The 26,655-nt window shown below is 27.8% G+C and overlaps 1 protein-coding gene across 2 annotated transcripts; it reads left to right on the forward strand.

The window, feature by feature from the left end:
• The first annotated feature begins 4,841 nt into the window (after positions 1-4,841).
• On the forward strand, positions 4,842-19,662 carry LOC101238403 (myoblast growth factor receptor egl-15). Of its 2 annotated transcripts, none has more exons than XM_065793633.1 (8): positions 4,842-4,975; positions 5,045-5,410; positions 5,589-5,735; positions 6,060-6,210; positions 10,358-10,500; positions 14,772-14,879; positions 18,767-18,997; positions 19,140-19,662. In XM_065793633.1, the coding sequence occupies exons 2-8, from the start codon at positions 5,335-5,337 to the stop codon at positions 19,334-19,336; spliced, it is 1,053 nt and encodes a 350-aa protein (XP_065649705.1). In that variant the 5' UTR covers positions 4,842-4,975; positions 5,045-5,334; the 3' UTR covers positions 19,337-19,662. The 2 variants fall into 2 exon arrangements, with proteins under 2 accessions (XP_065649705.1, XP_065649706.1); XM_065793634.1 differs by having other exon boundaries at positions 4,871-4,975; positions 5,271-5,410.
• The last annotated feature ends 6,993 nt before the right edge of the window (positions 19,663-26,655 follow it).

Consider the following 26,655-nt stretch of genomic DNA (forward strand, 5'->3'; position numbering starts at 1 on the left):
TATTCGTACAAAGTAATTTTTCAATAAAATTAACATCATTGAATAAAATACTGTATCATGCAGTAATCTTAAAGAACTTTTTTTTTCTCCAATTATTCATTTGGTAAAAAACAATCTAAAAAATTGTTAAAATTGACTTTATGCTTTTGAATTACATGGTTAAGAATTTAAAACAAAACGAAGGGGACAAACACTTGCACATAAAATAATTGTACAAGAAAAACTTTATAGGTTAAGAAAAATTACCAGGCTAAGAAAAATTACCATTATATTAAAATAACTGAGAAACAGTTTCAAGTTTTTGTATTTTATTAATATACTTTAATATTTAGTTGGTCCTCCTTTTGCTTTAAATACATCTAACAAGCGTTTTGGCATTGATTCTACTAGACATTTGATTTGATTATTGTCAATGATAGACCATGATTTAACAACAACTTTCTTCAAATCTTCTTTTTTCGTAAATGCTCTATAACCTATTTTTCTATCTAATAAAGTCCATAAATACTCTATTAAGTTCAAATTTGTGCTCTGTGAAGACCATTCGAAAACGTTCATGCCATTTTTATGAAAAAAGGTTTTTTTAGCAGTATGTTTTGGATCATTGTCTTGTTGAAACAAAAAACTGTTTAATAAACCAATCTAATTCTTTTAGCAGAAGATTTAAAATTTCGCTTCAATATATTTTTATACAAATCAGCATTCATAGTTTCATCAATAAATTCTAGTTTACCAACACTATTCCATGCCATACAACCCCATAACATCACACTTTCACCACCATGTTTAACTGTTCCTCTCGTGCAGCTCAAATTAAATGCTTCACCCCTTACTCTCTGTGCACCATCAGATTTTTTTAAATTAAACTTGAATTCATCAGTCTAAAGTACTTTTTTCAAAATATTGTTGCTGGTATTAAATAATACTTTTATTCAAAATTCATTCTTCTCTACATATGATTTTTTGTTAAAAACGGTTTTTTCCGAGCTATACATCCTTTAAACCCTGCTTTATGAATGCGATTTCTAATTGATGTTAGTGAAATTGTGTTTCCTGTTAAGAATCTCAGATGATTTGCTATATTTTTTGCACTCTCAAACCAGTTTTTGTAATTCATTTTTAAAATTTCTCTATCATCTCGTGAGGTTGACTTCAGCTTTCGTCCTCGTCCAGTACGAATTTAAAACGTTTCATATTGTTTGTATTTATTTACTATGGCTCCAACTGTTGTAAATAGAATATTTGTTAGTTCTTCAACTTTTCTATAAGTATTTCCTTGTTTAACCAAGTCTATAACAAGTTTTCGTTGAGTAGTATTTAAATATTTATTTTTGGGTGCCATAATGTTTGATGAACAGAGGTTTAAATGACTTTTTTTTTTATCAAAAATGTTATTAATTGCTAAAAATAATATTCTAGCATTATAAATTCAATAATAAAATTGATATTTTATAAATTAAAAAACCATAAAAATTCATAACAGATAATAAAACAGTTTCGTACAATTAATTTTTGTTCACGCAAATTAATACCTGTGTAAGTAAAAAATCAAAAGCTGTATAACAAATACATTTTCTTATATTTTTACTGATTAATTATAAATAAGAAATAGCCATAATAAATTTAAAAAAATTGGTTTAGTTATTTTCATTATTAATCAAGATAAAAGCAAGTTTCAGCAAAATAAAATGCAAAAATTACTTTGAACGATTAAATTCTGTTCTCACTGTATGTATATATATATATATATATATATATATATATATATATATATATATATATATATATATATATATATATATACAGTGCTTTTTTTCTAGAAAAAAATGTGCCGGAACTCACCTGTATTTTTCTTATATCACAAAAATGAAGCAGAAATCAGCAATTATTTATAAATAAAATTTATACATATATGTAGCCGTTGGTAGGCTCCCCCACCCATTATACTCAATCAGGCGGAAGCAAATAAAAGAAGCCGTTTTCCAGTGTCAGCTGCTGTTTACATATATATATATATATATATATATATATATATATATATATATATATATATATATATCTTATTTCAGTTTCTTCAAATTTTACCTGAGTACTAATATTTTTAGGCCATTGTTTTTGGTCTAAGTGTAGAGGAATATGAGGTTTATTTTGAAATTTAAGGACAAAAAAGTTATTATCTAAAAATTATGTTGCGTTTTTGTGAACTATTTTGTTAATTTAGAATTAAAATATTATAAGAGATAAATCTATCTTTGTTTTATACATGAAAATATTGTTTGGGGCTTTTGGTGACAAGACCTCATCTTCCGCGATTCGACTGAGTTTCCGCGATTTTTAGCAGCAGTGATTCAGTGAGTAGTGGCTTCAGAACTGCATTTCTAATGTTCAACGTTAGTTCTGGCCATTTGTGCATCATTGGTAAGGAAGGAGGCCTAAACTTCCTGATTAAATGCTATTCCGTGGTGCTTTGTGATAGGACTTCTTGGAGCACCTAAACAACTAAAAACAAAGTGTAGAGGAATTGTTAGCCACTCTCATTGGTTTGCTTATTGTCGGATTTAAATTATTTTTAAGAAGAGTGTTAATAAAATTTTTAGCATTTATTTAGGCATGGTTTTTTAGGTCAATGTACAGATATCTAAATACGTTCAGGTAACTAAGTAGACATGACTGTGTTTTATTGATATATGTTAAAGATTATTTTAAAAGTAACAAATAGTGGTCTATATGTTGCGTTTATAATTATTATTATAATATTTTTGCTGTTTTATTTATTAATTTAGTGCATAATGATTTAATCTTTGAATAATAATGTTTAAAAATGAAAAAATGTTTTCCTTTTTTATGAAGAAAATGAAAAGATTTAAAAACTGTATATTATTGACTTGCAAATATTTGTTGATTTAAATGATCAGTCATTGACACCTTCACTGAGAATGACATTTTTATCTAAAAAAAACTTATTAGTGCGTTTGCACTAATAAGTTTGAGGGCATTTTCTTTTTGTTGTTTTATTAATATTTCTATGTCTTTTTTGTACTTAAAAAACATTTCCTTGAGAATAGTTCTAACTTCCCAAGTGTTTACCCCATATTAACAATTGATAACAACTTTTATTATATATTTTAAAATTTGATTTAGAAAACAATATTTTTGGAAAACGTCTGTTCGCCACAAAATCTATTGCGTTTTTAACTCCTCAAATATGCCTTAATCAATAACAACATAGACCGTTAAATTAGGTCCTGTATTATACATTGTTGTTTCATTTATTTTATACGTTGTTGTTTCATTTATTTTATCAGCATTGTATTTGTACCAGCCTTCTACACCAGAGAGATCGTGTGGGAACCGCCAGAGGGATATTGTGGGAATCGCCATGTTTCTTGATGATGAAATAATGATGTTTATTATAATTACTTCATTTCTTTCTAATTTTTATCTGAAAAACAATTTGTGAAAAATAAATTGATGCATCTGTAAGTTGTCATCTACCACCTTTAATTTTTTTTTTTAAAGTTTGCAGCCGAGTTTCAACTCTTTTTTAGTAATGACCAACGCAACTCAACTTTACCGTTTTCTATACAAGGGTATGTATCCTTAAAATTTATGTAACTACTACTACCTCTATTACCTAGATATTGAAAATATCGTAACAGGAAGTTACGATATTTTAAATATCTGATTTTTAGAGCATAAAAAGTGTAAAAAAAGTCTGATACACAACAAAAATTTGCAAATACAATTACCAAGGTTCTGTTTGAGGTATGGGACAAATTAGGCAAAACGTGCATTGGAAAGTTCTATTAACAAATGCCTGTTAAGATATTTTCAATATCTAGGAAATGGAGGTAGTAAAAATTACACAAATTTTAAATAGACATACCTTGGTAATGATACTACTAAAACAAGTATTGCGAATGTACGTAGTTAAAAAAAAAATTTGAAATGCTTAAATTTTGAGGAAGGGGTGGGGGGGGGGGGGGAGTGTTGATAAGCTTTTAATACTCATTAACGTACGCTTACGACTGATTTGGTTACTCTTTAATGACCTCAAGAACAAACACAAAAACACTTTATAGACAAATTCATCAAAACACTTTTTAGTAAAACAAACAAACGTTTAAAATATTAAATTAGAAATAGGTTTAAGTGGAATTTTAAAATAACATTTTTTAATTCTTAAGTGAATATATTTTAGTGTAAAAAAAAATAAAATAATAAAATAGATATCATAACTTATTATCTAAGATTTTCATCTGATAAAATTTATTTTTGAATAGTTTTTTTGACTTGTTAAGAATTATATAGAGGAAACGCTAGTAAGATTGAGCAAAGGTTTAAGCTGAACATTGTTCAGCATTGTTCAGTTGTTCAGTGAACAACTTGATCGTGTTTGCGTTAGAATGTCATTTTTTTTTTTTTAAAAAGTGTTTTTTTTTTTTCATACTCATATTTTTCGTTGCTTAAATTCCGAATATGAAACTTGATATATAAAGACGAAAAAAACTTTTTAGTAAAAAAGGGTTCAGAACCCTTAAAAATGATTAGTTATTTATCGCAACGATCTGATTGCTTTATTTTTAAACCGATAATAAATAAACAAGTTTTAAGATATTTAACTGAACAAGCAATTTTTTTTTTAATGTTTTTTTTTTTTTTATTTAACATTAAAAAAAAAAGGCAAACGTATTTTATAAGATTGAATTTCTCTCTAAATTTATTTTCAAATATTTTTGCTAAAAAATCTATATTACATATATTTAAACAAGATTATGTATTTATCACAGCTTGTTGAAAATACAATATTAAATTAAATTTTGAACCAAAAATTTAGTAACAGTTCTAAAAATGTAAATAATAATTTTTTATAGAAATTAAGAATTTTTTAATATAAATTAGAATACACCTATTGCTGAGAAAACCTACAAAAAACACATTAATGAATCCCTAATATCTTAGCGATTTATAAGTGGTGAGTTTAATTGATTTAATAAAGTTTTTGTCTGAATAGGAAAATCTTGACATAATAATAATTTCTTAGTCTTGAAATTGGTTGGTTTGAATAGTGACGCAATAGTCAACAACACTTTCTGTCAAAAAATATCTTTGCTACTTGCACACAAAAAATTAAACTACTGATGGTCTAAGATAAGTAGAATCGTTGATTTTGATATTATCAATAGATTGTTGAAACGTTTTTTAAACTTCGTTTTTTCAAAATTTTATTCGTAAAGTCAATAATAGTTTTGTAACCGTTGTTTATACAGAACCACTTGCAGACCTTACGTGAGCAAAAAATCTCTGCAATCATTTTTCAAGTCAAAACAATTTATGTTGCTAACAATGTTTGAATCACTTAACACTTTGGTATTTGGTTTTACAATATTTTGCAGTAATTGGAAACCTAGTAAGTAAAACATTGTGTTGGGTTTTCACGGCTATTAAATTATTTTTTTATTTTTAGGCAAAACTTTTTTAAGGAAAAAAAACTACAGCATTAAAAGAATAAAAGTATAAATATTTATTAAAGGTATAAATATTTTATAGATATAAATAAAAATATATATATTTAAAATGTTTTTTAGCAATTTTTACAAACTCCACACCTCTTGAAGCATATAATTCGCAAAATTTTTTTACATTGACACCTATCAATATCTCACACTCAAGTATCGGTATCTCGCCAGTTCCGTCATACGCTGAAACTCAAACCGAAAAAGTGAACATTAAATGTATTTTCTGCTTTTTCTTTAAATTTTTTGTTTAATTTTTTAAATTAAAAAGATATTTATATATAAAAAAGATCTTAAAACATTATTCATATATGAATATAAACAGAATAATTTAAGTGTAAATATAAGCCAAAGAACAACACAGTTTTTTGATTTTTATATAGCTAATATCATAAATTTCATAATAAGAAAAATTGTGTCGCTTCATTGCGCCAAAACATTTTGTAGGAAATACGTTTAACTATCAAATAAATTCACTATTTTTTAAAATTTAAAACTTCTAAAGATATAAGTTTGTTAAAATATTTCATCGTGTTTGAATAGATTCATTCAAGTACTTCAGCCGTGAAAGCAAATATCAAATTAATGGTGATATTGGGGAAAGCGTCTATTTAAATTGCGAAATAACTACAAATGAGAAGCCAACTATTACATGGTTTAAAGATGATAAAATTTTAAAAGAAAGAAGTTACAGGTATAATACACTATATACAAATAAATCAAGGTATAAGAACATCTAAATACTTTATAGTTTCTAAAAGCTAAATACAAAACAAAACCTTGCAATACTTTGCAAATAATTTTTCTTAAACATTGATTAAACTAATCGATTATATTTTGTTTTATTTCGGATCAGATAATTTCAATTTGATTGGAATGACAGGTAATAGAATAACATCATTGTCAAGAAAAATGACCGGATTCTATTTAAAGAGGTTTAATTAAAGAATTAAATCTTTCTTCTGTTCGATATATTGGTTGTGTTAAATAATGAAAATTAAACAAAGTTTTCATTGAAAATAAAGTTTTTACAAAATTTTAATAAAATAACTTTTATAATAACATACTCGATAAAAAAAATTTTTAATTAAAATTTTTTAAAATTACTAAAATTAATTAATCAATGAAATTATTTAATAAAACTACTCGATAAAATTATTCAATAAAACTACTCGATAAAAATAATCTTGCTTTTTATTTTGCTATGCTTTAACTATTTTTTAAATGTTTTGTATGTTTTGCTTTTTAGTTTATTTTGAAAAGAATAAGTAATCAAAATTAATAAATTATCAATAATAGTTTTACTAGATTGTACTTTAAATAATACCAAATAATACTTCAATACTTTGACCAATAAAATAAGGGGGGTGAATCCTAAAAAAGTACCAGCTGGCTTCTAAAAAAAAAAATCCTCAAAACGAAAATTTAACCGGCTGAATTGTGTCAAATATCCGACTAGCCGACTAAATTTGTAAAAAACCGACTATAACTTGAAAATTACCTTCTTAGGGGGAGGGGAGGGGTGTAACACCCCCCACCCCACCCCCACCCGTAAAAGAGTAGAGTTTTTCAATTAAAGTTATTTTTACTTCAGTCTTTTTTTAACCGCTCTTTCGAGCAGGATCAAATAAAATAGCAAGCCTTAAAAACAAATTAAAAACCACTTTTTTTATTTTTTAACCATTTTTCAAAAAATTAAAAACCTAGAAAGAATGAAAAGGTTCTAAACTTTATGTGGCCGTATCTCTTGAATGCTTTAAAGATGTTTTGATAAAATTTATACCTAATTATAATTAATTAGGTTTCAAATTATAATTATTATGATTGGATTCAATTGGATTAATTTTTTTCAAAAACTAATTTCCCTCAGTCAGGGAGATGCAATGAGGATTTGTTTAAGGGTATTCCTGCTCCTGTGCTCGGGAATTTTTTTCCAAAATGTTATGACTTCAATGTTTTTAATGCAGTTTTCATCTTTTCAAAAAACTATTTGGAATGCAAAATATTTTCACGTAAAACATAAATAAATCTCCGATAATAAATTCAGACAAATGAAATGCTACAAACAGTATTTTAAATAATAAAGTTCTTTGAGCTCTTTTTTCGTCAATTGGCTCTTCACAACAACATCGTTAGTATTTTTTACCGTGATTTTATATTTTATGAAAAACTTTTAGGAATTGCTAATTTAAAATTTACATTGCATCATGGTTTCTGGTAACGATTAAAGGTAGCTATTGGTAATCCTAAGATAGGGTTATACGATGCCGAGTATGATCGCTTTGTTAACACCAGTGTACTTCAGTTTCCTTGGTTATAAATCTAATGCTGATGGGTCAAACACATTTATAATAATTTTTAGAGATCTTTGTCCTCTATCAATACCAACACGTACGACAGAATTAAAAATATACAATTTTCTAAAGGAACAAATTTCAGTTCCCAGCATAGATAGATCAGTAATATAAACTATATCTTTTTTACAAATTTTTAAATCGTTTTTAAATTAACATCTTATCAAATTGTAAAACCTACTCAAAGGTGTTCTCCTGTATTCTAGATCTTCCAATACCTTTTTTTATCTCTTTTATTGCTCCTAGCACTGCACAGTTAGAATTTTATATTTTTACAATCATCAACCACAGATATTTCTTTTAGCGAACAAGAAACAACTTTGTGAGCAAAATTTTTGTTTTTTGAAGTAAATAAGGCGTGTAGATTTTGAACAGTTATTTTAGTTACAACAGTTAACAGTTATTTTAGTTATAACAGTTAACAGTAACAGTTGTTACGAGGATGACGAATACCAGGAGCAACAGTTTGACAGCATTCTAAATAAAATGAATTTTGAAAAATGAAGAAAGTCTCCACACTATCACTGATAATTTTACCTCTTATCTTTTTAATATAACTTTATTTTGCAGCTTCCGGAAATACCAAAAAGATAAGAATTTGGTTTCAAATTCAATTCATGATCCAGGTGGCAATTTTAGAAACAAAACGACATGGAAGGTCCTTCAAAATCTTTTAAAAGTGCCAACTGTCTCTTCTAAAAATAATATTGACAAAATTGAATGTGAGATATGGAAAAAATGAGACAATATTAAAAATTATATATTTGAAAAAAACTGATATTAAACAAGAAGTATACCATCGAAATCGAAAGAGAACACCGTACAGGAAAATAATATAACGGGAAAGAAAAATCTAAGGAAATGAACCATTGTCGTGAAATTTCTGAACTTCAATTGCCGTAAACATATTCTTTAAAAATGCAAAAAAGTGAAACTCTGTAACGAATATGTATACATTAATATATATATGTAAATACGTTAAAGTAGTTTACAATAAAGTAATCACAAAATCCTAAAAGGATATATTACTTTTCTATTTTATCCAAAATAATTGGTCACGAAGACAGCTAAAATTAATAACAATAACTTTGAAAAAAACACTCAAAATTTTTCAATGTAGCTATTTAAATTTAGAAGATGAATCCGATATTTTGCGAAACAGATAGTTTTTTAAAAATAATTTGCTTTATGGAAATGTGGTGTTCTAAAGAATCTCCCAGGTTTTAATTAAAAATTTTTTCAGAAAAAAATTAATAAGCGAGGAGGAAGAGTTTCTTTTTATATAAAAGAAAATATCCTTTTAATATTAGACGCGATATGAGTGTTTCTGATGGAGTTCAAGAGTTTTTAAAAATTAAAATTATAAACAAAAAATCTAAAAACATTGTACGAAGCTGTTATTGACCTTGAAGAACTAAACACTTTTTTAAACAATTTAAAATATTGCGTATAATAAAAACCAAATTTTGGGCATTAAAAAAATCCGGCCCTAGGCATACGAACTTCCCTATATACACTTTTTGTATACACTGATATATATTGTTTATGTTGGCTCATTTTTATTGATTTATTTTGATTATCTTTTATTATACTTAATATTGTAATGAACTTCATGATAAGATCATATCATCTTCAGGAAGTCCTGCCGATTGTATTTGTAATAAATTAAGCGAAAGATAAAAAAAAAAATTCTTTGGAGAATAATAGTTTATTGAGTCAATAAACTATTATTCTCCAAAGATAGACATTTTTTGTCTTAATCGACACGTTTATCATACACAATACAAAACAATATAAAAAACATAATATAAATAAGTTTATCTCCTATTATCTGAATCAAATCTTGCTTTTTGCAGACTCGAGTCTGCAAAAAGCAAGATTTTATTCAGATAATAGGAGAAATAAAAAATGATCATTTTGTATCAAAACGTTTTTGTTTAGTATTTTTTGTATTAGGATTATTTTTTTATGATAAATCAGTATTCTTACAAATTGTTTAGTTTAAAAAAATTAACAGATGATTGACGTAATTTATTGAGACTAATTTGCCAAGGTTTTGTCGTATTTATGCCATTAGTTTGTTTTTAGTTTATTTGTATTAAATTTCTAAAAATAATTTTGGTTTGAGCACAAAACACGTGATTTCTCCTTGTTGGGCAAAATTAATTAAAAAAAAATCATTATCTTAAATCCAATTATAAATTATAATTAGGTTTCATTTTTTATCAAAATATGTTTTGGTACTCAAAAGATACAGCCACATAAAGTAAAGGAACCCTTCATTTTTTGAAGGTTTTATTTTTTAGTAAAAAGGTCAAAAAATAAAAAAGATGCGGTTTTTAATTCATTTTCAACGTTTTTTTATATCATGTGGACCTGCTAGATTGTGGGCTAAAAAAATCTGAATTTAAAATAGCTAATAATAATAATGTGTTAAAATTGAAATATCTGTAGAATAGCTATTATTATGATTTTTTTAATCAATAGATTTTTTTACGAATTGGATTTTGAACATTTATACATCTTAAACTTTGATTCTTTACTGATTACTGATAATGGAAACTATAAATGCGTAGTGGGTGAAAAAAATGAAACACAAATTTCAAAGTTGTTCTCGTTAAAAGTGGAAGGTAACTTTTTTACTTGTTATTGTATTGGTTTTTTAACAGTACTTTACACTATTAAGTATTCCCATCAGTATTAAGTGTAGGGTTTTTCGGCGAAATACAAGACTTGCAAAAAGTTTGCATCTTTATCTACTGTATTTCAAATGCTATTACGGAATTTACATTTGCGAAAATTCACCTTCCGTAAAGCGTTTTACAAAAGTTAAAAAAATTTAAATTCCATAACAATGACTTGCGAAAAGAAACTTGAGATACAATCCATTTTGAAAAAAGACTTTCACAACAGTCTTTTACCAAAGCAGATTTTTGAAACGCTTTAAAAGAAAAGTTTTAGTTTTAGCAGCCATTTAGGCAATCTCAGATGCTCACTCAGATACTCACTCAGACCCATAAATTGAACCGTCTTGAGTGGCAAAAAAACATGCAACCTAGGACAATTAAAAGCAGGGCAAAGTTATCTTTTTGGACAAAAAAGTTTAATTTGTTCGGTCCAGATGGACTACAAAGCTATTGGCACGATTTAAGGCAAAAAAAGCAGTTTCTTCCAATCAGAGTTTGGGGTGGTTTTTGCGCAGAAGGAAAAGTAAATTGATATTTTTTTCTGAGTATTTGCAACCCTTTGCTCATTTAAACTATTGTGTTGAGTTCTTTTTCCAGCAGGATAAAGCAAGCATATATTCCTCATCAGTAACGAAAGAGTGTCTTGAAGAAACGAATACTGAAATAATCGACTAGCCATCTAAATTCCCTGACTGAATCCCATTGAGAATCTGTGGGGATCATTGTTCGAAAGGTTTACGCCTCTGGGAAGCAATTTGGATTGAGAAACAACTGACTATTTTAGTTAAAAAAGCTTGGAACGAAATTGATAACAGTCTACTTCAACGCATGGTTTCTTCAATTCAATGTCGATGCATTGCTGTTCTACTATTGAAAGGTGCTAAGACTAAATATTAGAATATAAATATAGTTCGTTTTCAGAAATCAATCTTTTAGCTATACAAATTAATGACTCTTTTTTATTTGTAATACTGTTAATTTACATCCATATTTTCAAGAACCGCATCTGGATTAAATAACACATACACAACACATTCACTGATTAGGATTAATAAACAGATTCTTTGAAATTAATATTGAAAACACTTTTTCCTTGCTTTTTTACCAGCCAAAATCAATATTATTTTTATTTCATCTTCCAATAGAGTTTTATCTCCGATAGAAATTCCTCTTCTATTGTGACCCTAAAATCATTTTTTTAAAACTCAATTTTAGTTTATTTAAACGTCGTTCACCTTCTGCTACAAGTGCTGGCAATGCGTTTAAAAATTCGAATTAGAATGCATAAAAACTGAAAAATAGACTATAAACCCTTTGAGAATATTTAATTAAGAAAGTCAAAAGTGTTTCCACAAGTGAAAAATGAAGACTCCTTCAAGCTATTAGAATGCAAATTATCTTTCATAAAACTGTCTTTTATTTAAAAAGTTTTTTTTTAAATTTTTACCGGTTCTTTATCTTTCAACTAGAAGAATGAGAATCTTAAAGAACAAGTTTTTACAGTCCCAATTATGTTTGTAAATAATAAACAGTTTTGTATTGCAGTATGAGTTCACTGCGTTTTTGGAGTGCAGTTAAACCGAGTATTTTAGTTTTTAATTATAACTAAAATGTTTAATCAGTGATATCGCGCGTTGTTGGACACGTTTAAGTAGAGCAATTTACAAAATACAAAACTCTAGATGCGGCTTAATGTACCGCTGGTACAGTTTTTTCTATAGCTTGAAAGCTCCGACACCGAAATGACTTCTTGAGACAACCAAGCGTTTGGCTGCCACCAAGCTACTGCTTCTACACGTACTTTGAGGTTGTTAAATATTAGTGCTCCAAGGTCACGCTTAATTAATGTTGGAATTAAATTACGTTCGTTAACGCCAATGTCAACCATGGCTTTATTAGTTAGTTTTTCGACAATCAAATTGCATTACTTTGCACTTCTCAATGTTGAAATCCACAAGACAGATGTGGAACTAATTTAAAACGCTGTCGATGTCCGCTTGCAGTATATGTATATATATATATATATATATATATATATATATATATATATATATATATATATATATATATATATATATATATATATATATATATATTTTTTTTTTTTTTTAGATTTTTTTCTCATTCAGTTGGAGACAGTATTTGAGCTAATTGTATAAGATATTTATACTGCGCTGATTAAAAAAAACACAGTATCTGCAAAATATCCATTTTGCACAATTACTGTTTCCTTACGAAGTTTGGCTATATTTCCTGCAGATACTGTCAAATTACAACATCTAAAACAGAGACTAAGATATCACATACGGTGTGTTTATTTACACACCAGGTCAAGAAAATAATAATGAATAGTATTATCCAAAAATAAAATTATATTGAAAATTAAGTTTCTTTAATCTTTCTTATCAGGACAGTATAAAGTTACAGCTCAAGTCTTTCAGAAAAAATTTGTATTAGAGAAACAAAAGTTCAAAACTTATAGTAGCAAAGCGTCAATACTTGAAAACTTAATACTTGAAAAAATGTCAGTATCACTTTTTTGAAGTAACATTAAGGTGAAACTATTTTATTTTGAAAACAACTTGCTGTGTATGCAAATGAAATTTTTTCGCATACATAGGTTTTTAAATTTATGCAGAGACATCAAAATATAGGTTTTCGCACAGCGGAAGCAATAAATCAAGCTGGATCAAGAGTTTTTGATCAGAATATTGAGGTGTTTTTTAATCGATTACATACGCACTTTGAGAGCAATGAAATGGCTAACATAATGAAACACTATAATTCTTGGTACAACATAGACAAGAAGTGTTACCCATTAAATACTACGCCGAAGAAAGTTTTGCAGAAAAAAGTGCAAAAACTGTATACCAGATTGAAAATACCAATTCAAAGTATTTGTTAACGGTGACTTATTCTTTTGGTGAAAACGGACGAAAAATAACATTGCATATCATATTTTAAATCATCTTATTGTAATTTGCATGATGTCTCTTAGTGGTGATTTTTTACCAATAAGAATCATCTTTTGTTGCTAATTTTAAGTTTGTTTTTGTGTTTAATTATGGCATTTATATTCTTTTTCGCGGTAATATATAAATAAATAAACCATATATGGTTTATTTATATTGAATATTTTTTACAAGCCAAAGCAAAACACGCGGAAAAAGGATGGCAGATAATCGAAACTTTTTTTGATTACAATAAAGTGTTGCACGTAAAAGCAAAAAAAAATTAACAGATGGAAAGGGATTGACCAATCAGACACTCAATTACCCAGCATTTGCAAAATTGCTCAAAGTTTTCTCAGACAATGTTTTCTCAGAAGAATTCATTCAAAACGGTTTCAATGAAACCGGAATATCTCCTCTTGATGTCGAGAATATACGTATGAATTGTACTTTAGGAGCGGATCATTTGACCTAAGCAGAGAATTGATAATTATTAAAATATTGATTTATAATGTTTCTACAAAGCCGACAGATTTGAGAATCAATATGCTGGAATGTGAAAATGCTGGAATGTGAAACTTCGAACGCTACTTTTGATTAATCGATTGAAATTCAAGTAAATTTAATATAGTAAAAAGAATATTTTCTAGTATCAAATTTAAAACATATTTCCCAAAAATCCACTAAAATTGTGCTGCAAATTCTAAAAAAACCTGTAAAAAAAAGGTTTCTTAAAATAAAATGCAAAGGTAAAGAATAAATACTATTAAGAAACTGAAATTTGGCCTAGAAAAGTTAGATAAATAACGTGATTCATATATGAAGAAAATATTTTGCTAAAAAGATCTAAAATCGAAAATTCTTTGTTGTGTATTTAATTTTTAATCAATAAAAATTAGCTTACATAAATAAACAAAGTTTTTTTTATACCTCACACAAAAATAATATAAGCTACATGATCAACTTTTGAATTAACAAAAACAATTTTAGGCCTAATAAAGTAACTCATAGAAGAAATAAAGTGACAAATAAAATGTGTAAATAATAAAATCACGAAAAAATTTTCACTTTATTTTTTTTAGCGTAAAGCAATGTCGTCATGCTTTATTTTGATACCTTAAGATCATTCTATTCAATTACTAAATAGGAAGAAAAAAAAAAAGAAAATGTGACAAGAGGTTTGATTTTTGGACGAAGAAGAGTGACTTTTCCCTCATGCATAGTATTATAATATATAGTGCACATAATATTATCTATTTGTAGAACGTCATCGTTTTGAGATCTTGCATATCACATCTCTCATTCCAAATCAGTTATCCGTCAATAATGGAGAACACTTTAAGATTACTTGTACAGCGGCTGGTGACGAAGGTTTGTTTTTTAGCATTAGTTATATATATATATATATATATATATATATATATATATATATATATATATATATATATATATATATATATATATATATATATATATATATATATATATGTATATATATATATATACATATATATATATATATATATACATTAGTTATATATATATATATATATATATATATATATATATATATATATATATATATATATATATATATATATATATATATATATATACATATATATATATATATATATATATATATATATATATATATATATATATATATATATATATATATATATATATATATATATATATATATATATATATATATATATATATATATATATATATATATACAGCGGTGGCCAAAAATTAAAGACCACTCATTTTTTAGTTGGTTTCTTAATCTTTAAATTAAAATTAAGAAGATTCTAATTGACATTGATTAATGAAAGAAAACAGACAAGCATCATCGACAGACTTGTCTACGAAATGGACACTGTCAAACGGTCTGAAAGCAAGCCCTAGAACTGTGCGAAGGGTCCTCCACAATTTAAATTATTCATGGCGTGCTGCTGCAAAAAAACCACGCTTAAATAAAAAACAAAAATTTGCCAGGAAAGAGTGGTGCAAACTACATAAAAATTGGTCAACAGATCAGTGGAGCCGTGTGGTCATTAGTGATGAAATGAACGTTGAGGTAGACAACAGAAAAGGTCGCATAATGTTGCGTAGACTTCCAAGCGAACGGTTCGATGAATCATGCATTTTGAAACGAACAAAACAAGGCAGTGGTTCAGTAGGCATTTGGGCCTGTATGAGTGCCTGTGGAGTTGGCGTTTTTCATTTATTCGATGGTAGACTCAACAAAGAAAGGTACATCGAAACTTTGTAAAACTCGCTTATTCCTAGCATTGATTTATGGCAGTTGCAAGATAGATTTATTTTCCAGCAAGATAATGCACCGTGTCATAAAGCGTATGTTGTTAGCGATTGGTTCAATTCTAATAAAATTCAAGTGTTTCCATGGCCTGCCATGGATCCAGACTTGAATCCAATAGAGAATTTATGGTCGTGGCTTGATCAAAAGCTTGGTAAAAAACAACTCTATAATTTGGAAAATTTGAAATCTCTCTCATCATTTGAAAAATGTGCCTGATGAAGTAATCAAAACTTTAATGAATTCAATGCCAGAATGAGTACAAGAGTGCTTGAAAACAAATGGAGGAACAACACGTTTCTAAATTATTTTTTTATTGCTTTTTGAAATATTTTTGAAACTGGTCTTAAAATTTTGTCCAATTTTTTTTCCCATTTATATTTTTTACTAGTAAGTTTTTTAATTTTTTAACATTATTTTGTAAAAAAATTATAAATTCTTTTATAATAAATATGAAATACAATAAAAATTCTTTCTAAAAATGTTTTTCTTTTTTTGATACCTTATTCCAAAATAAAATTATACTAAGGTTAAAAATAAATTTTGAAAAAAAAATGAGTGGTCTTTAATTTTTGGCCACCGCTGTATATATATATATATATATATATATATATATATATATATATATATATATATATATATATATATATATATATATATATATATATATATATACAGTGGCGACAAAATAAATAGCACAGATTGATGTTCAATATGTAATGATATGTTTTCAAGAGATCTGACTTTTTGAGATCTAAACTTTTTCAGCCAAATATAATATTATTTTTAGAAGATAACATTACTGAGTAAGAAAAGAGAGTAACTTCATTAAAAAAAAGTACAATCGTATAAATGATTAAGAAGTACAGAATAAGGGGGCAATTTAAATAGCACACCCTGTACAAAACTATCATTTCGTCCTTTTGCTACCAAAATCATGGAGGTTCTTTGTATAAATAGTTTAGAAAACTTTATTAGAGGTAAATTAATATTTAGTGGGGTATCTTTTTGAGTCAATAACTGCTTGACAACGACAGCCCATTGACGAGATCAACTTTTGGCATCGTTCATGCGTAATGGCGTCCCAAGCAGCCTTTATTTCGATCCAAAGTCGGTCTAAATTTGTTGCAGTTGACCGGTTTATGTTTCTGTCAACTTCCTCCCACAAATTTTTTATCATTTTAGGTCTGGTGACTGTGCGGGCCACTCCAATACATTAATCGTCTTAGCGTTAAACCACATTTTAACACTTTTGGCAGTGTGCTTAGGGTCATTGTCTTATTGGAATTTCCAAACCAAAGGGAGATTTTCCTCGGCATATGGCAACATGACGTTTTCAAGTATTTCCTTGTACATATGTTGATCAATAGTCCCTTGAATTCTATGCAACGGGCCCACACCACACCATGAAAAACTGCCCCAAACTATCACATTGCCACCACCATGTTTTACGGTCTCAAGAGTATAGCGAGGGCTGAGTTCTTGGTTTTGGGGACGACGAACATATTGTTTTCCGTCGGATCCAAAGCGATTAAACTTAGAATTGTCAGTCCAAAGCACATTTTGCCAAAATCTTAAATCTTTGTGTACGTGCTGTTTTGCAAACTTCAAACGGCTGACGAGATTACGTTTTGAGACGTTTTCGCGTAAGCGACTTTTAACAGTGCCGACAAACAGATCAAGTTTTAAATTTTGAGCAATTTGTTCTTGAAAATTTTGGTGCGCCAACAAAATGATTCAGCTTAGCAATACGGTCAATGTCTGCGTCTTCTCTGGGGGTTGTCTTTCGTTCGCGAGACTTGCGTTTTTTGTTGCTTAATGAACCAGTATCGTTAAATAAATTAATAGCATTGATAACTTTCTTACGAGAACAACCCAATCTTTGAGCTATTTCAGAATTGTTCAATCCTAGATCTCAAAATGCCTGTACTTATCCTCGAAAGACATCTGTTTCATGTTTACCTCGTCCCATAGTTGATAGATAATGAATTTTTTTTTTTTTGCCAAATGAATTACAAGAATATTCTTTAAATACTGAATAAAATGATTATCTTTTGATATAATAAAAGAATTTAAGTTTTTTTTAAATAAAAAGTAAATGTGTGCTATTTAAAATGACCGTCAAAAGGTAAACACAACCGCTTAAATGCTCAAAACAAGCAATTTTGACAGCTATAAATGTCAAATGAGTACTTCCGTTCCAAAAGGTGAACATTATTGATGCTATAGAAAATAACAGCAATTGCTATAAATACAAAAATGTTGGCATCGAAAAGTAAAACCAACTGGTCATGAAAGTGTGCTATTTATGTTGTCGCCACTGTATACATATATATATATATATATATATATATATATATATATATAAATATATATATATATATATAGAGAGAGAGAGAGAGAGAGAGAGAGAGAGAGAGAGGAGAGAGAGAGGAGAGAGGTGAGAGAGAGAGAGAGAGAGAGAGAGAGAGAGAGAGAGAGAGAGAGAGAGAGAGAGAGAGAGAAAAAGACTATTCTAAGAAAAAGTTGAGGGGAGGTGAATCCTCAAACAGTAACAACTCGCTTATAAAAAAAATCCTCAAAGCAAAAGTTTACCCGACTGAATCGTGTTTAATACCCGGCTAGCCGACTAAATTTGTAAAAAAAACAATTACAACTTGAAAAAAGCGCACCCCCCACCTCACCCACCTCCGTAAAATCGCCTCTATGTGTATATATATATATATATATATATATATATATATATATATATATATATATATATATATATATATATATATATATATATATATATATATTTGTATAAATGTATATCTATTTGTGTATATGTATATATATAAACACATAAATATAATATTATAAAATGCCCGATTTTTTTTACCAAATTAAAAAATTGATTTGAAGGGTATAATATAAAACTATTATGTTGCAGATCAACCCATGTTTTTTCGCTGGGATCATAGACGCCTAAGCAATGATACCACTAACTGGACTAATCATAAAGGTGTAAAATATCACGTGATAACACTCAAAATTGATGCGTGCAGGGGTAAAAGTGTATTAAAGGTATTTCAAGCAAACGCTTCAAATGTTGGTGAATACGTATGCATTGTTTTTAATAAAAATACATTTGCAACTAAAAGTGCAATTGTTGCAGTGAGAGGTAAACTACATTGTCTTTGTATACAAACAAAGTAAAACACATTCATTTAAATAAGAACAAAGTAGATATTGAAGACAAAATTTAAAAATTATTAAACTAATTTTTACTATAATCATCGCTTACAAGCAAAGTTTTATTTTAGAAAGAGGCAAACCATCATCAGCAACGCTATCGAGCATCTATATTACACTGATTACATTTTTTTGCATAATTGTAGTGGTTTTAGTGGTGATCGTTATAATAGTTACTCGTTTAAGAAAAAAAAAGTTATCAAAAAGGCGGTCGCACTCGATTCATTATGAAGGGCATAATATTGATACACTGATGCCAAAATCATGAGTTTCGAAACGAAGTTTGCTTTAATTATGATATTAAATCAAAAATATTTATGATTAGACTAACATTAACGCTTCCATTTTATTAGTGGAAAAAGTTTTTGTTTAACTAAATTCTCTAGCGTTTTTTCGATGTTTAGTTATGGAGCAAATATAAGGTTTGTTTACAGTACGGAAAGTTTCGTGGTTAATGGAGTTTTTATGTCATATGTTAATTTAAATTGTAAATTATGTTTGTCGTATTTACATTAACTCTCTGAAAAACAAATTATTTTAAAACTTTGATTTAATTCAAGCTTAAGAAGAATAAAGTTTTCAAGATTTCAGTTTATACTTCGAATATTAATATTGAACATTGAATATTAAATAAGTGAGTGATTCTACTTACGCTTAGGGCTGTAAATCCTGACTTGTGAACGGCTCGACAAGGGCTCGTTCATGTTCGGCTCGAATGGTAAACGAGCCGGGCTTGAACAAAAAATTAGGCTCGTTTATTAAACGAGCCGAGCTTGAACATCATAGGCTCGTTCATATAGGCTCAATTAAAGCTCGAATATATATATATATATATATATATATATATATATATATATATATATATATATATATATATATATATATATATATATATTTATATATATATATATATTTATATATATATATATATATTTATATATATATATTTATATTATAATAATATATATGTAATAAATAAAATTGTGATACTATATATATTAGCATATAATAAAAATATAGTGTTAGTGTAACCATATGAGATATGACCCATATAACTCTTATTACACTAAATAATTGATTAATATAAACAATTTAATTACGTGAGGCTGCTATTGACTATTGTCATTTGCCAATAGGCCCAATATGTTTTAGACCATTTTTAATGGGTTTAAGAGTGTACAAATTATGCAAAACAGAAAAGTAAATATATAAAACTTTTTTTAAACTCTTTTCACAATGATTTTGTTGAAGGAGCCATTTTTTAACTTGTTTTAACGAGCTTTAAACTAACAGGTTACAATAATTATTTCGAGTTTTAAACCAGTCGAGCTCGAGCAACATGTAAAACATAAAAAAAGATTTATTTTTGGATAAAAAATGAGCTTTGAGAAAACAAAGTGTATCAAGTAAGTCGTCACTCATTTTGGATCGAATTTTTGTCACAAATAATCCAGCGGCAGAAAAGACACGCTCAGATTCGACACTTGTTTGTTTTTTTTGTTGTTGTTTATAATAATTTTTTGTAATTTTATTTTTTATGAGTAAGCAACCCGTAATACGGGTTAGTAATAAATAAATAACAATTTGACTTGATATATTATCTGAAAAATATAATACAAATTCATCTATTTGGGCTGCCATTGTCCCGGTTTTTTCACTGAAGAACGCTATAAAAGTTTTAATTAGTTTAGCATTGTGCTCTCCTCCGTAAAAATAGGGACAATAGCAGCCTTAAGCTTATATTGGTCTTGGCATTTAGTAAAGACCGCGTAACTTTAAATATTAGGTTGTTTTTAATAACAGCAAGCACCAGAAAAGAAAAGCCAAGTACAACTTACCAATACCAAAGGAAAAAAAAAAGATTATCTCAAACTACAAAAGCATTATTTTACAGATTTATAATTGTGTTCATGAATTAGCGACTCGTAGAACATTTGTTAAGCATGGTCAAAATCAATTATGGTAACAAAAAAAACATTAGAGCTTAGTAATATCAGAGTGTTCCAATAGTGATGTCCTTTATTAATAAACTTCCTTTAAACAGAGGGAGAATACTGTGTTGAAAAAAAGTTTTAATAAGTTATTATATTAATAAATTAGTTATTGTTTTTAATGGCATCGGCAAAAAATAATACCCCAAAATAGCTATAGCACAATTAACCATTAAAAAAAAAAGGCTTCTTAATGTTATCACTAAACAAATTTTTTTACCTCAATAGTTTAGAATCCCAACTTCTTCTTAACTGTGAATAATGATTAACACAGTAAATTTCATATCATATGAATTTACTAAATTAAAACCATGTTTCAACAGTAAGTAAACTGATAAAGCAATGACAACTAAAAAAAAAAAAAATACAATTATGTTTGAACTTCAAAAAATATATAAAATCATTTAATTTTAGGATAATCATAACCAATTATTTGAAAATATAATAAAATTTTATTCGTAAAAAAATGCGGTGACTAATGTTAGAACTAAAATATATATAACAGATCTGATAATAGTCTAATTTTTTACAGTCATAAAAAAAGTTATTATAATTTTTACCTTATCAGTTGTGACATCGTAAAATATCTGAAATTATTGAGAAACAAAGTTGAGTATAATAAAAAGTAGATTTACATAAGGTTGAATTTTAATTAAAATATAAATTATAGTACTTATCTGATGGGTCTAAGAAATTATAATTGGTAACTTTGAAAGAAAAAAAAAAAGAAAAAGATATGTAGCTTAACAAATTCTAGTATTTATATTTTGATACTGATATTAAAAAATAATTAACATAAATCAAGACCACCCAGCACTATATAGTGCCAAGAAATATCACAACTTAGTAAGATCTCTTGGCTGGCAATGATAATTAAATAAAAATTACAAAAATAGTCTAAAGTGGTAAACATATCTACAAAGTAGTAAACATATCTACAAAAAGAAAAATCAACAAAAACCTGAAATCCTAATAACAAAGATATTATTTGGTAATAAAAACAAAAACACAATGTTGAATCTTACTTAGTTTCTATCTATAAAACAATTTTATTCAACAACTTAAAAGAGAAAAAAAAAACAAAAAACAAAATCAAAATGCCTCATGTTAAGCAATGTATTTAAAAAAAATCAAATGCAATTACTTTAGAACATATATGATATATATGTTCTAAACATATATGACAATGTCAGTTAGTATATTTTTATCTAAAGTAAAAAAAATGGAAACATTTAAGAACAAATTTAAAAGTCTAAATATATATTTGGATACCTTAAAAAGAAGCAAAGCACAACATTCTTTTGACAACTTCATAATATATAATAACATAATTTTTTTTTACTTTCTACTACTTTTTCTATTTTCTATACCTTATTTTTTTTTATCTAAAGAAAATATACATATAGATACAGAGAAATATAAAATATACTGAAATATACTCAAATTTATGTAAATACACTTACATGTCCACAAATAACAACAAACTAACATTTATTTAAATTTTTATTGTAAAATTAAACTATGAACAACATCAACTCAACTTGTAACTAAAAATGTATCAGCTCTAATCGCCTTGCTTGAAAGACCACGTGGAGTAAAGAAATGCTTTTAGAAAAGCCTAGAAAGTTCTTTATTAAAATCATGCAAGAGAAATTTTTATACATTTATTGAAAATCCAGAAACATTTTTTTCAAAGAGCAAAGGTTTTAACAAAACTATAGATAAATTTTATTTATAACAAAATATTGTCATGGCTTTTATCCCGATTTTTAAAAGCATGTGAAAGCAAGAAACTACTCATAAATATCTTTTAACGCTAGACCCCATATAATAATTATAGAAACTTATATTTTCAATATTAACATCTATAACACAAAGCTTTAAATTTAAAAGTACAATTTAAAAAAAGATTACAATAAACGAATTACTTAATAATATTTAAAAAGATTTTATATTACCTATCATTTCAAGCTACTAAACATTATCTACCTTATGTCTACTTAAACATTTTAAACTTGTACCATAAAAGGTCATGACTTCTTTACAGGTTTTTACTCGTACCATAAAAGGTCATGACTTTATGAATTGCTTACTGCTAGACTACACTTAGACCTAAAGCAGTAACACTGCTTGACTGGTAAGGTTGACGAATCTTGCTCTAGATCTAAATCTCAAATATATTGTGTTTTGTAGTTATACAAACTATAAAACACAATATTTTTTTTAGTTTTATATAACATATAAAAACACCTCATTTAACAATCATGTACACATTAGATAAAATACATTTCATACTATTATAAAAACATTTATATAAACACACTTATAAAACAACTATGTAACATATATCATCACATACACGTATTTATCAAAAACATATATGCAAACCTTTAACAACTATAAAACAACATTTATTAGCATCAATTATTTTTAATTTAACAAAGAATGCAGACTACAATTCACAACATTTGAAGGAAAAAGATGAAACCATTAAAGAACAAAATCAAAAATTTCTAATAAATAAAAATACAGATACCTTAAAATGAAGCATAACACAACATTCTTTTGACAAATTCCAGAAGAATTTATTAAAATTTTTCTATTCCTCATTATTTTTCCTAAGAATATAAAATATACGTATAGATAGAGAGAAATATAAAATAGGTTGAAATAAACGCAAACTTATTTATATAAACTTACATGACCACAAACAACAGTCTTATTTTATTTAACTTTTCATATTAAATACATAGATATTTTATTCTTATTATTCTTTCTACAAAAAATAATCTTAATCTATAAGTAATCTAACTTCTTCTAAAAAATGAAAACAGGCTATAAAAATTAGAAAAATAAAAACAAACAACAATAAACAAACGATTATTTGAATTTTTATTTTAAACAATGAACAATATCAATTCTTCTTAAATATAAAAGTGTAACAGCTCTAATTGGCTTGCTGACCTGACTCGAATAACCGCATGTCTCATATGTAACGCCGCATAAAAAGTCTAGAAACTTTTTAAAAACTAAGAAATAGTGTATTTTACAGAATACAGAACCGTAAGTAACAATACGAACAATAGGCGAAACTATGCGTAACTATGCGCACTAATAATATTCATTAGCGTATTAATATTTAGATTAATTCATTGTTCATCATTTTATTATTATTTGTGTTAAAAATTATTTTTTTATATCAACTTATAAGTATTTACTTAATATTAGTTTATAACTATTTGTAAATGACCGTGGATGTAATATCGTTTTCCAAAATACATTGATTGATAAATAAGTCTCAAGAAAGTAAAAACGTTTTTCTTAAAGTGTATAGACAAAACTAAACCAACAAAATCACTTTTCAAGCATAACAAACAACAGCTTTGTTGACAGGAAAATGAAAATTAAATTTTTAATTTATTGGTTGAGCCATTTCAAGCATTCTAAAACATTTTCAAGCATCCTTCAACGTTATTAAAAAAACAATATTTGCCGAAATTTACTGACATCATTTTACCGGTAAATCGGTAATACAATTTTACCGATTTACCGGTAAATTTGCGGTAAAAGCTCAACCCTAGCTCGAGCCGAGCCTGAACACTCTTAATATGTAAACGAGCCAAGCCGAGCCCTGGCAAGCTTGGCTCGTTCGGCTCGATTTACAGGCCTACTTACGCTCGTAAATTGGTAGAGACATAAAACATGTATTTGTTTAGAAAACTATACGTAGTTTTTATAGAGTTAAATTCTGAAAAACTCTACTTAATGTAATCTTTATGTATCAAAACATAATATAACCCATTTTAATTTAAATAATTTTATCAAACTTTAATTTATTCTATTAAAGAACTGTTAGTTAACGTATTTAATTTTAGCTGTTTAGACTTAATAGATTAAGATTGACGTCCTGAATCATAAAAAATTACCAGGTTTTTTTGAAAACGATTAAAGGTCAAATTATGGGCAGTAAGGGTACTGATGACGTCGCGATATAAAGAAAAATATACTATAACGGCAGGTTCAGCATTCTGAAGAAATCATAAAAAATTTATTAAAATTTCAACTTAAAAAAACCAATTAGCTCGAAGGTCTAATTTGATGAAGTCACGTATATCACGGACAAATTGTGCTTTTTCGTTTTCAAATTGAGGTGGGACGTCGTTCTGCCATTTTTTAAATCAAGTTTAAATCATCCGCTACATTTTTAAATCGACAAAAAATACATATTAAGTTTTAGAAAAGCTTGAACTTGCATTGGAGTAAATCGAGCAATATTGAGTTAAAACATCATTCCAATCAATTATGTTTTTACGAGTTAAATAACTACACAAGGCCCTACAACTCAATTTGTGCAGTTCCAAAAATAAACGCGTGTTTTAAATTATGACTTTCAGCACGCAAAAAAAGTTAACTGCAAAACATTTTTTGAGGTGGAGTGAGCATTCAATAAAACGCAAGTTTTGCCAGTATCTCTCTATCCATATCCACGAGGTTTGAAAATATTTGGGTTTGTACGCAAGGTTCGTTTACCAATTGCTATTACGTCAACTCTAGCAAATATTGACTTGCATTGTCTCATAGGTTTGAAAAACTACCGACCCGCATGAGACTCTTGTAATAAACTCTTGATATTGGGTTGGGGAATATATTCGTAGCGTTTTTATATTTTATTTTACAACGATTTGTTTCTGTTTGACAAAATGAAAATATTCATTCGATAGAGCTCTTTCTGCTCTACAAAACTGTCCTAATCTTCTTTTGGAATAATTTAATTTTTTTTTACTTTTAAGGCTTAAAAATGGAATATCCAGGAGGTAAAAAGCAACATTTTCGACACCTACTTTTCTTCGCTTTTCATCGAGGCCAAAAGGCTGCTGAAGCACCCGGGACATTTGCAACGTATACGGAGACGGTGTCATAGGTGAGTCCACTGCACGAAAATGGTTTGCAAAGTTTAAAAATGGCGGTTTTGACATCGACGATACACCTCGCAGCGGGAGACCTTCTAACTTTGACGAAGAGCGTCTCAAAGCACTTTTAAAAGAGGACGGTCACCAAACAAGTCGTGAATTGGCCGAAAAAATGAACTGTGATCATTAAACAATTCTCAACCATCTTTATTCAATGGGATTTGCTGAAAAATTGGGAGCCTGGGTACATCACGAGTTGAGCGAAGTAAACAAAGAAAATCGCCTTCAAATTGCTTCTTAACGTCCCGCCCGCCATCGAGCAACACGTGGTCATAAACAGCGCATTTTGTATCGAATCGTCACGGGAGATGAGAAATGGTGTCTATACATTAATATGAAGCAAAGGAAGGAATGGGTGGCACCAGGAGATACGCCAAAGCCCAGAGTCAAGCGTGACCTTCATCCAAAGAAGATCATGATATGTGTTTGGTGGGACTGGGAAGGCATGGTGCACTAGGAAATGCTCGATAGGAATGTCACGATCACCAAGGAGCTCTACATAGCCCAGCTATGCCACGTAAATGAAGCTATTCAACTGAAAAGACCTCATCGACAAGGCCAAACCATACTCCTTCACGACAACGCCAGACCCCATATTCACAAGTCGTCAAAGCCACACTCCAAGA

The sequence above is a fragment of the Hydra vulgaris genome, chromosome 03 (assembly GCF_038396675.1).
Source record: "Hydra vulgaris chromosome 03, alternate assembly HydraT2T_AEP".
NCBI classification, from domain to species: domain Eukaryota; kingdom Metazoa; phylum Cnidaria; class Hydrozoa; order Anthoathecata; family Hydridae; genus Hydra; species Hydra vulgaris.